General features: G+C 44.3%; 1 protein-coding gene across 8 annotated transcripts in view; it reads right to left on the bottom strand.

The window, feature by feature from the left end:
- Positions 1–12,204, bottom strand: part of AspRS-m (aspartyl-tRNA synthetase, mitochondrial) — a 382,875-nt gene that overhangs the window by 160,144 nt on the left and 210,527 nt on the right. For all 8 annotated transcript variants that reach the window (XM_075880712.1, XM_075880715.1, XM_075880709.1 and 5 more), the window contains one exon: positions 7,540–7,692. In XM_075880712.1, coding sequence (XP_075736827.1) covers positions 7,540–7,692 — 153 coding nt within the window. The remainder of the gene's footprint in view (positions 1–7,539; positions 7,693–12,204) is intronic.

Here is a 12,204-nt window from a genome sequence, read left to right as displayed (position 1 = left end):
GCGGGCAGCGTGGAGACAGCTTGCAGAAGATAGCGCCACCAACCACCGAAGATCAGTGAAGTGCAAGAAAAAAGCAGTTTTGAAACGGTGTACCGTATGTCAATTGCAAAAGGCTAAGGGACCTAACCTTGTTTCTGTGTTAACGCACTTTTTGCTCACCCAGAAAAAGTTCTCATAAAAATTGCCCTGCATAATAAACTAACCCTCAACCTTGCTCCGATTGTTTGAGAAAAAAAGTGCATTCATTACGCGAGTAATTAAGGTAGCACTGTGGGTAAAAATATTGGAGAGGATCTCTTAGCAAATTCTTATGAGATAAAGCAACATGCAAATGTTTCTTTTCGCTAGGCTGATGATGTGCAGGCGAGGTGGTATTTCATGGCCTTATCAAGAATGAGGCCATAGAGAGGTCGAATTTATCAGTAAATGATTTGAGGCAACGAAAGTGTGGCTGAAAATACTCAACAAGTGAAAGGCAAAGATGTCATTTTCTCAGCCTGTCCTCCTCTTTCAACATCTGTGGAAGCCCAACTGATGTGGCAGACAAGGTTGGGCTCCCATCGAGTTAGCAGTTCCAAATGTGCCTCGTAGACGTCAATATACAAGAACATTTCAGATTTTGGATGCTAGAAATCTTTGGTGTCCAATTTTTCAGACTGCCTGCCCGAATTTCAGGTCAGAGACAGAATTATTCAAGCGCTGACCTCTGTAGCGTGCATCATCTGCAGGTTGCAACCAGCGTTTTCTTGAGTCCATAAATTTGCAATCGCACTGGAGCCTAAAAGGCACCTTTGCCACAATACGAAATTGTAATAAGGTGAAGCACTCTAAAAATCTGAAGGAGAGGGGGGGGGGCACTAGTAATCGAGCGTTATCTGAATTTGTCATTAAAAAATTAGACTGTAGCAGAGCCTGAAAAGTAGCTTTGCCGCAATACAAAGACGTGATGAGGCTAGGCACATTAAAGATCTAAAGGGGTCACTTTAGGTTTAACGTTGAAATAGTAAAATTCCTATACGTATTGAACTGCATAGCAAATGCTATAAGAAAAATACTCAAAAGTTCTCATATTTCTACACCTCTATTTTATTGCAAAAAAAAAATTATTATTCAATCTCACCTTGATGCCAAGATAGCATATTTGTATGATTGTAAGATACCATATTTACATGAGCACAATTCTTAAAAGCTTATTTACTATGTTGCAAAAAAAAAAAAAAAATTTGGTGTGCCAAGGTGGCTTCACGACAGTGCTTGAAAGCTGTGCAAAAATGCTAGCTTTGCAAAAATACGTGGAGATCATTTTAAGGGGGCAGACTCCTTTCATATACTTTTTCATTATTTCCTCAGTGATCGATGAAACTGCACAGGCTGGTGCAGTTTTTTCTACTGATTTCAAATGCACAATTACTTTTCCTGTAACTTATCTCACTCTCAAGATAATGCAAGTTCAACCCCCCATTGTTTAAGGCCTCGTTATAAAAAAAAGTGCAGAGTTAAAAGCAACATTTAAGATATAGCAACATAAAATAATGATGGAAGATTGAAATAATGGAAGTAGTTTATTTTATTTGGCTTTTTTAGTTATTTTATGGCAGATTGAATTTTACCCTCTGAAAAAGTGATTGGCATGCTATTATAAATTTGATAAATACTTAATTGAAAAGGCTTGTTTTCTAAATTACATTCCATACTTGCATTCTACACACATACAGGTTTCTATAGCAAAAAGAATTATTGTTTTAGCTGCCATATCTGCCGAGATATTGAGGCCTCAACATTGAACAGAGTCATAAATTCACTTTTGAGAAAAATGGCAAAAACAGATCACACACACTTTATAAACAAAACAATAGGAAAATGCATATTTTACAAAGTAGATACTAATATCCACCAGAAACACAGTCTGACTGGTGCTTAGCACTGTGGTGGCGCTTCTTTTGTGCTTGCTGGAGCTTTTCACTTGAGGCACGCTTGCGGTTTGAGTCGGCCACTTGCCACCTGTCCTTCTCGGTCATTCGTCTGATGCTTGGGAGGCTGGGGTTGAGTTTGAGTTCGTCGAGGATGCCTGTTGACGTTCTCACGTTGTCGCGGTTGAATTTCATTACGGCCTCCGCAACTCCAGCTTCAACCGCAAACAGTGAAGCATGGTGCTGCTTAGGTGCCAAAGCCCAGATCATAGAATGAAGGCTTTCATTGCTATTCTGGGTTTTACCTCTTTGGCACCTTTCTAGAAGCCTTCTATCAGACAGGCGCTCATATACTGGCAGAAGAGCCTTGCACACTTGTTGAAGCAAATTGTAATGGTGCCTCGGAGCTGGCTCCCCTTTGGCAGCAGCTGCGTTCTGCCTGCACCAAGAGTCTGGGCCTGTGAGACACAGGCTGTGATTCGGTTCGACTCATTATCATTCGAAGTGACGTGATAGTAAGTCGCCATCACAGCTCTGTGCATGGCGTCAACATCTCCTTTGTGAGATTTAAGCGCCCAGCCGTAATAAGAACTCAACTTTGTGACGAGGTCCCCGGTGAGCTTTCCCCTTCCTCCAAGGGTTTCACAGGCACCAACTTTTTGTCTTGCTACTAAATTGCGTAGGGCAGTGCCCATACGCTTTTGGACGTGATTGACACAGTCCTCCTTCTGTAATTCCATGAAGCCGTAGACATCCACTTCTTGCAAAGCTAGAAAGGTGCGGCTATCACCATCTGACAAGATTGTCGTGTATTTCAGGCCATTTTTTTAGGGACCTCTCAAAGAGGAGCACTGCTGCCTGAACTTCCATTTCACCAGCTTTTTTTGTACTATTTTTTTTGGCACACGTGGGTGTCCTGCCAAGCCTGATACGCCGGGTGCTCTTCTTTCTGTCCACGCTCACACCCAGCACAGTAGTTACTCAAAACCACATAGTCCAGCACTAGGCCAGTGAAGAGCTCAATCACTGCACCCACGCATATGCAGGACGAGTGCCCGCGCGTCATTCACGAGCCGTCGTACGAGACTGCGATACTGTCGGCATAGCCAATATGCAGCTCTTTGTACAGCTCGCGAACTGCACTCGCGCACTCGCCTATCACTTTTTCGGCCGCGCGATTAGCTGTAGGTGTCAATTTTTGCTTCACATATTTCTGCCACGTTTTCTGTGAAGTCCGCAATGAGATATATTCATGGTCGAAAATATATCATTCATAGCCTCTTGACGGTTCCCTGTAGACTGCATGGCTCAAGCGGCGAGAATATTGACGGTGAACGAATTCACTTTTTGTGCGCCATCCACTCGCGGAGAGCTCCACGCTTGTGCGATGTCGCCACAGTTCACGCAACGCGCACACATCTTCACGGCACGGATGTATTGCCTCTCCTGTCTGTGAATACTGACACTTCCGTGGCAAATTTTACATCTCATGGCATCGAGCAGTTGACCGATGCAGCCAAGATCGGCGATAAAAAAACTTGCCTCCTCATCGCTTTGCTCCGGGAGAGCGACGCCGGCCGGTGCATCCTTCCTCAAAAACTCAAATTTTCTCTTCGACGCGGCCGTCGATGTCAGTTCCTGCAGCCTCGAATCGGCCTTTGTACGCCTTACCTGCAGCTCCGATTCCGCTAGCAAGGTTGTGTTACGGCGGACGCAGCCGCTGCTTTGAGAAGCGTCAGTGGCCGGCGGACCCACTAGGCCTAACTACCCATCGATTGTCTTGGCCGCCTCGGTGATTCCTTCGCCGTCGAGGGACGCGGACGAGATGGCGGTCGTGGAGTATCGATGCGCGCAATGTTCATTTGCACGTTCCGATGACAGATGTGCCGGCGATGTGTCAGATTTGGGAACATCACAGGCTGGCGAGGCCGTCAAGCTTGCGTCGGCGGCATCGGCGGGCGACCCATCCCGTTCTTCATTGACGCTACTCGCCAAAATTTGTGCCTTGAAGTTGTTCACCTGAGTCTTTCTTTTGTTTTACCGAACTTATGACGAGTGTGAAACTTTCGCGATAGTCCCGGCATCGCAACAACTTCGATCGAGAGCACGCTGTCAAAGCTCCGGCGGTGTGGCGGCACGACACGTTGTTCACGCATTGTTGACGTGCCGAGCAGAAGGTGCGAGCCCAATCAGCCAATGAAATAGCCACCTCATGGTCACGTGCACTCAACAACCAATAACGTCGCGTACATTGCTTTATTTCGGTTGCTTTTTTTTCGGCAACCAATGAGCACAACAAAGTTGTTTGAGCGGGAATCGAAAGATGGAGAAACGCGCTTTCAAACACACCAAGATCGTGGCTATGCCTTTCGGCAAACGGTAGCTCTGTGTTGCAAAAAAAGTGGTGTTTTTTCGTCAAATTCTGCGCAAATCGAGCTCGCGAGTCCTCTTTGTAATGATATAACAAGTAAATTATCGCTTTCTGGAGTCTGAAAATTGGCAGGCAGGTATGCTTGCAGAATATGCTTTCAGAATTCAAAAACGCCTTTAAGAGGCCGGACGGGTTCCCGAAAACCCGTTCGGCCTCTTAAAGACGATAGTCTTTCTTGGGGACCTTCGACAAAAAAATTTTAGTCTGTCTGTCTGTACATTTGTCTGTTTGTCCGCTCTAACAATACCTCAAACGGCACTAAACAGCCAACCCCATTCGCAGCGCCCACCAATATTGCTCAAGGTTTAGAGCTCATAGTTGTGCGATTGTCAATTAATAAAGCAAATATTGCACATATCTGAGGCGCCACAACAACAAGCCTATGTTTTGTGTGTCTGCTTTTATACTAGAAGAGGCATACACAAGTAACTCTAAGGACTGTAGCGTTTAACGCGCTGTGCTGACAGTGCAACGCTATGCTCAAGAAGGTGTTTCCAACGCTTTGCTACGATGGCACGGTGGTAGCACCTGCCCGTCACTTGGAATTCTACACCTTATCACCTCCGTGACAGGCGCGCATCTTTCTTCGTGGTTGCGCACGCCTTCGTTTTCGAAGATAACTGCCAGATGGCGCTCATGGCTAACGCGCCTAGATGCACTTGTTCGCTTCCATTACACGCTCGAGGCACTCTAACGCAGCGCCTCCAGAATACTAGTCACCAATTTTCTTGTGCAGAACATCAAATAAACGTCTTGTTCACTCACTCCAGACGCAAGACTATCGTCTTTCGACAACATTTACAGTGTAACATGTAGATTCGGGCCAATTTTTTATAAAGACTTTGCAACTAGGCTTGTGTGAATAGTGAATTTTACATTTGAGGCGAATTCAAAGTGAATAGTAATTTTGATGGAATAACTTTGAATCGAATTTGAAGAGAATATATGGCGTATAGAGAGAAATGGGCACATTTATCATGACCTAACTAACCAGCACAATATTTTTTTTAAAACAAGGCCTTTATGCAAGAGCCTCATTTTTTTCCATTATAAGGAACTCAAAAAAACTTTGAGAAGTAGCAAGATTTGACTTTCGGTAACATTCAAGTGATAACCTGTAAAACACATAACATTATTAATTACAGCTAGAGTGTATAAGTCGGCAAAACGAGCTTTTAAACTTGGAAAATCATCAATCGATTTGAGGACAATATGCTCATTTAAAGAAACTCTGCAACAGTTTTTCAAGTAGCCATAGAATGGATTCACTAAAAAAAGCTTATTGCGTTATGAATTACCCGCGGCAAAATTTTTTAGAATCTGTCCAGTATGAGCGGAGTCGCAAAAATTTGATTTGCCACATGCTGAAATTGGATTCTCTCCTCTCGTCCCAACGGAAGCGCTTAAAGCAAAGCCGCGAAAAATTTCATAGGGAAAAAAATACGTCAGATGCGTGTCATGAACTTGAGCAATTTTTCTCTCTGTTTTTTCTTTTTCTCTTAACACACAGCTTTTCCGTGCGATCGCGCATGTACCCGTGGACATGCCGCGGCCAGCTAGAGCGGCTTCAGTAACGACCGAGAACCCCTTGCTAAAATCAGCCAATGACTGGTACAATTGCTGGGACGAGTGATTTTTGAAATTGTGCCGTCATTTGCCGAGAGAAGAGACAATTTTCGTCTGACTGATAATTTATTGTGATTTCTATGTCACGTTCTGCGCTATCATATTTAACTCTCGCGTTCTCAGTTGCCTTAACTACCAATCGGCAGCGTTTGCTGACCATGATCAAAAAGTGTTGCAGGGTCCCTATTAATTTGAAATAAAGCTTTGTGGCAAAGCAAATTTCATTTGAATAGGTGCTTTCATGGCTTAGCACCACTATAGCGCAGTGAAACCACCTTTACAGGTGACTATAGGCGGCCTAGTATACATCTGTTCGTTCATGTCAAATACTTTGAAATATTCGATAATTTAAATTCGAATCAAAGCAAATTCGAATACTCTACTATTCGTTCAAATACTTAAAACATTCGAATATTCTCACAAGCCTATTTACAACCAAAACTAGTTTTTCATTGTAGGTTGACCCCCTCTCCCCAACTGTAGATTTCAAATTAATATTAAATTGGTCGACCTACAATCGTGTAAATATAGTATACAGGCCTCAATAATAAATTGTCATAAACTAGCATTTTGTGGAAAGTGCGAAAAACAAATAGGACACAGTTCATTATTAACAAGTACAATGAGTATATCTTGCTAGGCGTATGCTAATAGACACTGAAAATATAATCTGACTGCGGCGTAGCATTGTAGTAGCCCTTATTCGCCATAAAGTCCCAAGCAAATCCGTCCCCCCCCCCCCCCCCCATCCAACTCCTTTCTTCGGGAGATTTAAAATATGCACTCTTCTGACCTTCCGTCCTTTTCCTCTTTTCATTCACTGTTTTTATCTGTGCAACAAAGGCAAATAAAAACACTGTATGCATCCGTATTCCAAGAAGGTCTAAATAGAACCACAGCAATGCATTGGTTATTCTTAGCAGCTCTAATCTTGAATTTCGGTCCATCACCTCCAAAATCTTAGTCAAATTATCCTTCACTGTAGGGGAGGGAAAGGGGGTAGCGCTAGTGGACAGTCTTGGCGGCGGCATGGTTGAGATCAAGACTCAACTGCTAGGTATCTGTCCTTTACACTCATCTATCTGATGCTTAGGAGATTGTGTTTTGGACGGAGTTCCACCAAGATACCTAACAAATACTCAATTTGCCACAACTGAACTTCATTACTGTTTCGGCATCTGCAGTTCCAGCCGTAAATAGCAAAGTATGCTGTACCTCAGATGCCAAAGCCCATAAAACTTCATTTACGCCGCTTGCACACTTATCTAAACTATTTCTGAGAAGGTGCTTATAACTTGTTAGCCGAGCTTTGGAAAAGGCTGCTGGGAAACTATAAAGATATCTTGAAGTAGGCTCTGCATTTGAAGCCCCCAAGAATCTGGGCAGTCAAAATATCAACCCAAAGAAATAACTGCTCCCTGGAGTATGAAAATCTGTAGTCATATGTACTACATGTTATGATCCCTGATGGCATTGACAGTATGCTAGAATGAAAAATACAGCTTCAAGAATGCTGTGTGTGGCTTGTGCTTGCATTGATTTTAAAGGTCAACACAGGGTAGCCATACTCACGGCAGAGTCCGTGCTGCCAGCGCCGAGGAGAAGGGAGTCTCCTGGGAGGGCACCCAGCAGGCCTGCAAGGTGCCCCACTGTCGCAGGTGACAGCAACTGCTTCTTCTTGTTCTCAGAGCCAGTCCCAGGAACAGGCACCTCTACAATGGTTCCCTGCAGTGATAAGTCCTTCCTACACTGTTTGGTAGCACACAGATACTGTTGAGGCCACCATGCTTGAGAGATACAAATACAGTCAACTCTCGTTATTGCGAACCTAAGATTAACGACTTTTTTCCAAAATTCCTCTCTAAATGTCTATTAATGTAAATATATTTCACTTTAACGAATTTTCGATTGTAAGAACAACATATAAAATTTCATCCCCCTTATATCTCCCGAACACTCCAAAATAATAATAGCGATTTTACAAAGTTACTTGTACCTGTGACAATAATGCCCAGCTAAGTACCGTTATTTATTCGAATATAGCTCGACTTTTTTTTCTTTCAAAATATTGTTCATAACTAGCCATCGAGCTATATTCGTGACCAAAGAATCTTGGCCTATTTTCACAATCAAATTAACCAAAAGCGCCGAGCTTATGACATTCAACTGCCGCACCCGCTGTTCTTCAAGCGGTTCCTGCTGCATACGCATGTTATACAGTAAAGAAAAATCTTGAACCAACGCCACATTAACGAAGTTTTCAGATTAACAAACTTTTAAAAAGTCCCACGACGACTGCTAATAGTTTCAATGTAAAATTATTTCACGGCTACGTACCTCAGAATACCAAACTTTTCAGAACAACGAGCTCTAATTTAGCTCCGAGATATATTAACAACGCTTCAATACTACGAACTCATGTTCTGAAATCCGTTGCAATCACTGGAGTGGTACGCAAGCAGCGACACAGTGAACGGACAGCGTGCTTCTCGGAAGACGCGCGACGGTGCGGAGGGGGAAAAAAGGAAAGGACGACTTTCATTTTTTTTATTGTTGAGACGCCAACGCTGCAGGTTTACAAGTGCAGAGGCGAGGGCAACTTGAGAGGGCAAGGTCAGCGAGGCAGAGTGGGAGTTGAGCAGGAAGCATGGGCGCAGAAAACCTGAGACAGCGAGAAAACAGAAAAGGAATCGTGAAAAATTTTTTTAGCTCTTTTTTTTTCTTCGAAAGAGGCGATGACAGCAGCGAAGCTTCAGGTTTTTCTTATCTTTGTCACTTCTACATGTGCTCTAGGAGGCCTTGTCAGTCGTGTTCATCTCGTTTCGGTGATTACTTATCGTGTCCGCAAAGCAAGTCGACGTTCGCGCTACAGTGCTACTACAATGAGTTCATCTCCGCTTGCAACGAAGAAGCGGAAGCAGTTTTCACTACGCGAGAAAGCGGGTATTTTTGGCAACTGGAAGGCAAAAAGAAGGCTGCTGTGCCCAAAGAACTTAGAGTGCGCATGCAAAAACAGATCACAGACTTCTTTATGTCGACGTGCATTTTTTTGGTGTTCACTTGTACATTCGTTTTTTCTCGTGAAAAACGAGTTCAAGGACCAACCGTTGTAAAGGTAAGTCGTTTTGGTCGGTGGAAAATAAGTATTTATGTTTAATTTTTGGGATTTCACTATAACAACCTTTCAAAATAACACTGAAGTTCGTTATACCGAGATTTTACTGTATACCATAAAATCAGAAATAAAGACCCCCCTCCTCCTTTCCGACTAGCTAAGTAATTGAGAAAAAAGTTATTTATGCAATAGCCATGTACTGCCCCCGCGAAATACAGCCGCTCCACCGTGTTTGCAATAAAACCAATGATTTCCCTAGGTATTGGCCGCGAAGTCCGTAGCTCGCTAGCCGCGCTTCCAGTACTGCCTTTCAATGCGCAGCCGCACTGGCACTGGCCTGAGGCCTCGCCATCGCCGCCTTGCGCTTGGTTCATTGTACGATCAGCACGACTGTGTGATGGTCCGCATTTGCTTTAGGCGCTGCACCGTGCTCCCCACCGGGCTGCAGAAATTAGGTGCCTTCTTCTTCTAACCACCACCACCACCATTTAGTTGTGCTCGGTTGCAACAATGTCACGTTGGCAGAGCTACACAGGTGACTTCAAGTGCCAAGTGAGACTTTTTACTGAAGACTCGAGCAATTGTGCCGTGCAGTGAGAGTTCTGTGTAAATGAGATGTTGATTAGGGGTTGGCGAAAGCAGCGAGACTGTCTATTTGCGTTCGAATGTCGGTGTCATAACTTTTGCGGCCCAGCAAACAGCAGCGGTGACAGCAAGGACGATGTCGTTTAAAAAGCCGCGGATGCTTGCGAAGAATCCGATGACAACATCATCTTGCACATGTGACAAATAACAAGATGACGACCCCGGCAGCGATTAGGGCGCTGAGTTATGTAAACAAAGATGTGCTACGTTTCAACTTCTCTGTTTCTAAAAAAAAAACATTGGTCAACTTACTATATTCGAATATTTTTTTTTTCTCTCGAAAACACAATAAGTAGGGGTCGACATATATTTACGGCTGACCTATTTTCAAGTAAATACGGTGCCTGCCACTATGATATTCATCAAAACCCCCACGTGTTTCCTAATCGGAACACTTTATTCAAATATCGGGTGTAGCGCCGGTTACAAAATTATAAGACGTAGTTGACAGCAAAAAGGCGCACTCACAACTAAGCTTAATTTTGCGTTCATTGCACATACAAAGCCAACGAACCACGTAATACCGGTTGCACTGCCACATTGTGACGCAAGATAAAACCAAATAGAACCGCATGCCGCTCTAATCATAGAGATAGCATCTTTCACAAGAAAACAGGTCAAAGGATGGTTTACTGATGCATCTGCTGCCCAACTTTTTGGTGACATGTGCCTCAAATATTTCTTGCTCCTGTTTGCTTTTAAATCTTTTTAGTATTCACCTCTTCTCAAGTTCACAGTAGTGACCATGCTCAGTGTTCATTAATATGTGGGGTTTAATGTCCCAAAACCAGCACACGCTCATGTTCAGCAGGATTCAATCTATGAGTCTTGACAAGTATGCAGGCTTCACGTTGTTTATCACGCCTGGATCCCAAGGCTGGATCAGGGAAGGGCAGTTAGGCGGGAAAAAGTTCAGCTCAAAGTTTGTCTGCTTGACGTTGCCGTCCAGGCGATGTGCTGAACTACATGTCCAGCAGCAAGCAATTACGACGGTCTTGCCTTTTCATTTCATTATCAAAAGATACGTCACAAACAGCTGTTCGTGACGTATCTCACAAGCAAGTTTTTGTTCCCTTAAAGCACTGCGGCTTGGCGCTCTTGCCAATGATGAGAAAGGGCCGCTTGTCAGACCCGTCCATATTTAGACAAAGTAGCACGGTGAATCGCTTTTTGCTTTGCTTATCTCGGTGGCACTGTCGATGTCGGTGTTCAAGTCGAGCGTCTTTGCTGGCAGCATTTCATAAAAAAGCCCGATCTCGTCCGCATTGTATATTTCGGAGGCAGAGTAGTTTTCTACGATGCTGGCAGCATTCGCCGCGGACCACGGCGATGCACCGCCAGAGTCTAACGAAGCGGACTCTCCGCAAAGCCCTTTTCTGGCCATTTGGTGGAACTCTTTGAAGCAGTTCAGCCACCCGGCACTTGCCTTAAGGTTCTCGGTGATGCCTAAAATGCAGGCATAATTTAGCGCCTTCTGCTGAATCATACTGCCGCTGATTAGTATGTTCTTAGCCCTCATTTCACAAGATTAGGCATACACTGCCTTGTCAAGCTCTTCGTGAGCTGGCTGGGTCGTCTTCTTGCTAAGAGCAGATGAGCCTGACGCTAGGGCCTTTGGAATACTCGCTTTGGACTTACGTATCGACGACAGAAAGCTTGGCGAGATCGCGTACTCCTCCGTGACAAGTCTTTTTTTTTCCAGCTGCTGCTGTGGCGATGATTTCTGCATTTTGCTCGAGCGAAAGAAACTTCCGTTTCTTGCTCCGTGGCGCCGCCATAGGACCTGGCAACCGTAGACCAAAATCGAGAAAAAAAAAAAAAAAAAACACAAGTCGTAACTGACGAAGCGAACCATGCAGGACCAGCGAGCTAACTAGGCGAAAACTAACGCGGCTGGGTTCGCTTGTTCGGCTTGGTGCTTGCCCACTAAACACACGTAAAAAAAGGCACACGCAAAGATGGCCGAGCCAGCAGCCAATATTCAACATAGGCATTCGTCTATGCTTCGGTCGGCCAAGCTCGCTGGCTGTCAGAGAATGTTGTGCAGCACCGTTGGCATCGTCATCAAGCACAAACGATGGCATCCCCCATGGCTATGGTGAATACTTCTTGCTTTGCAGCATTCGGCGAACTACATGCGACTTTGGCGCATTTGCGACCATTTTAGCGGTCAGAAAACGAGGGGATTGTTTAACGTAGAACCTGAATGCGAGTCAGCTGATAAGAATTCTGTGTTAGGAACAACTTGGGGGGGGGGGGGGGAAAGTGGACAAATGCACAGGACAACTGCTGTCACGTGTACCTTTTTTTCGAGCCGTTTTTCACGATGAAAAATGTTGCTACTATATAATTTACATTGTTAGAACTTATTAAAGTTAGTTAGAGTGGTTCACTCTGAGTCAGATCGAGTGACTTGTGTCCCGGGAAAATTCCATTGAACCGGGAGAACAATAAAAAGTGATTCGTTGTGGAGGAAA

The sequence above is a fragment of the Rhipicephalus microplus genome, chromosome X (assembly GCF_043290135.1).
Source record: "Rhipicephalus microplus isolate Deutch F79 chromosome X, USDA_Rmic, whole genome shotgun sequence".
In the NCBI taxonomy this organism is placed as follows: domain Eukaryota; kingdom Metazoa; phylum Arthropoda; class Arachnida; order Ixodida; family Ixodidae; genus Rhipicephalus; species Rhipicephalus microplus.
Note: the sequence above shows the minus strand (reverse complement) of the source record. Positions and strands in the feature narration are given on the sequence as shown.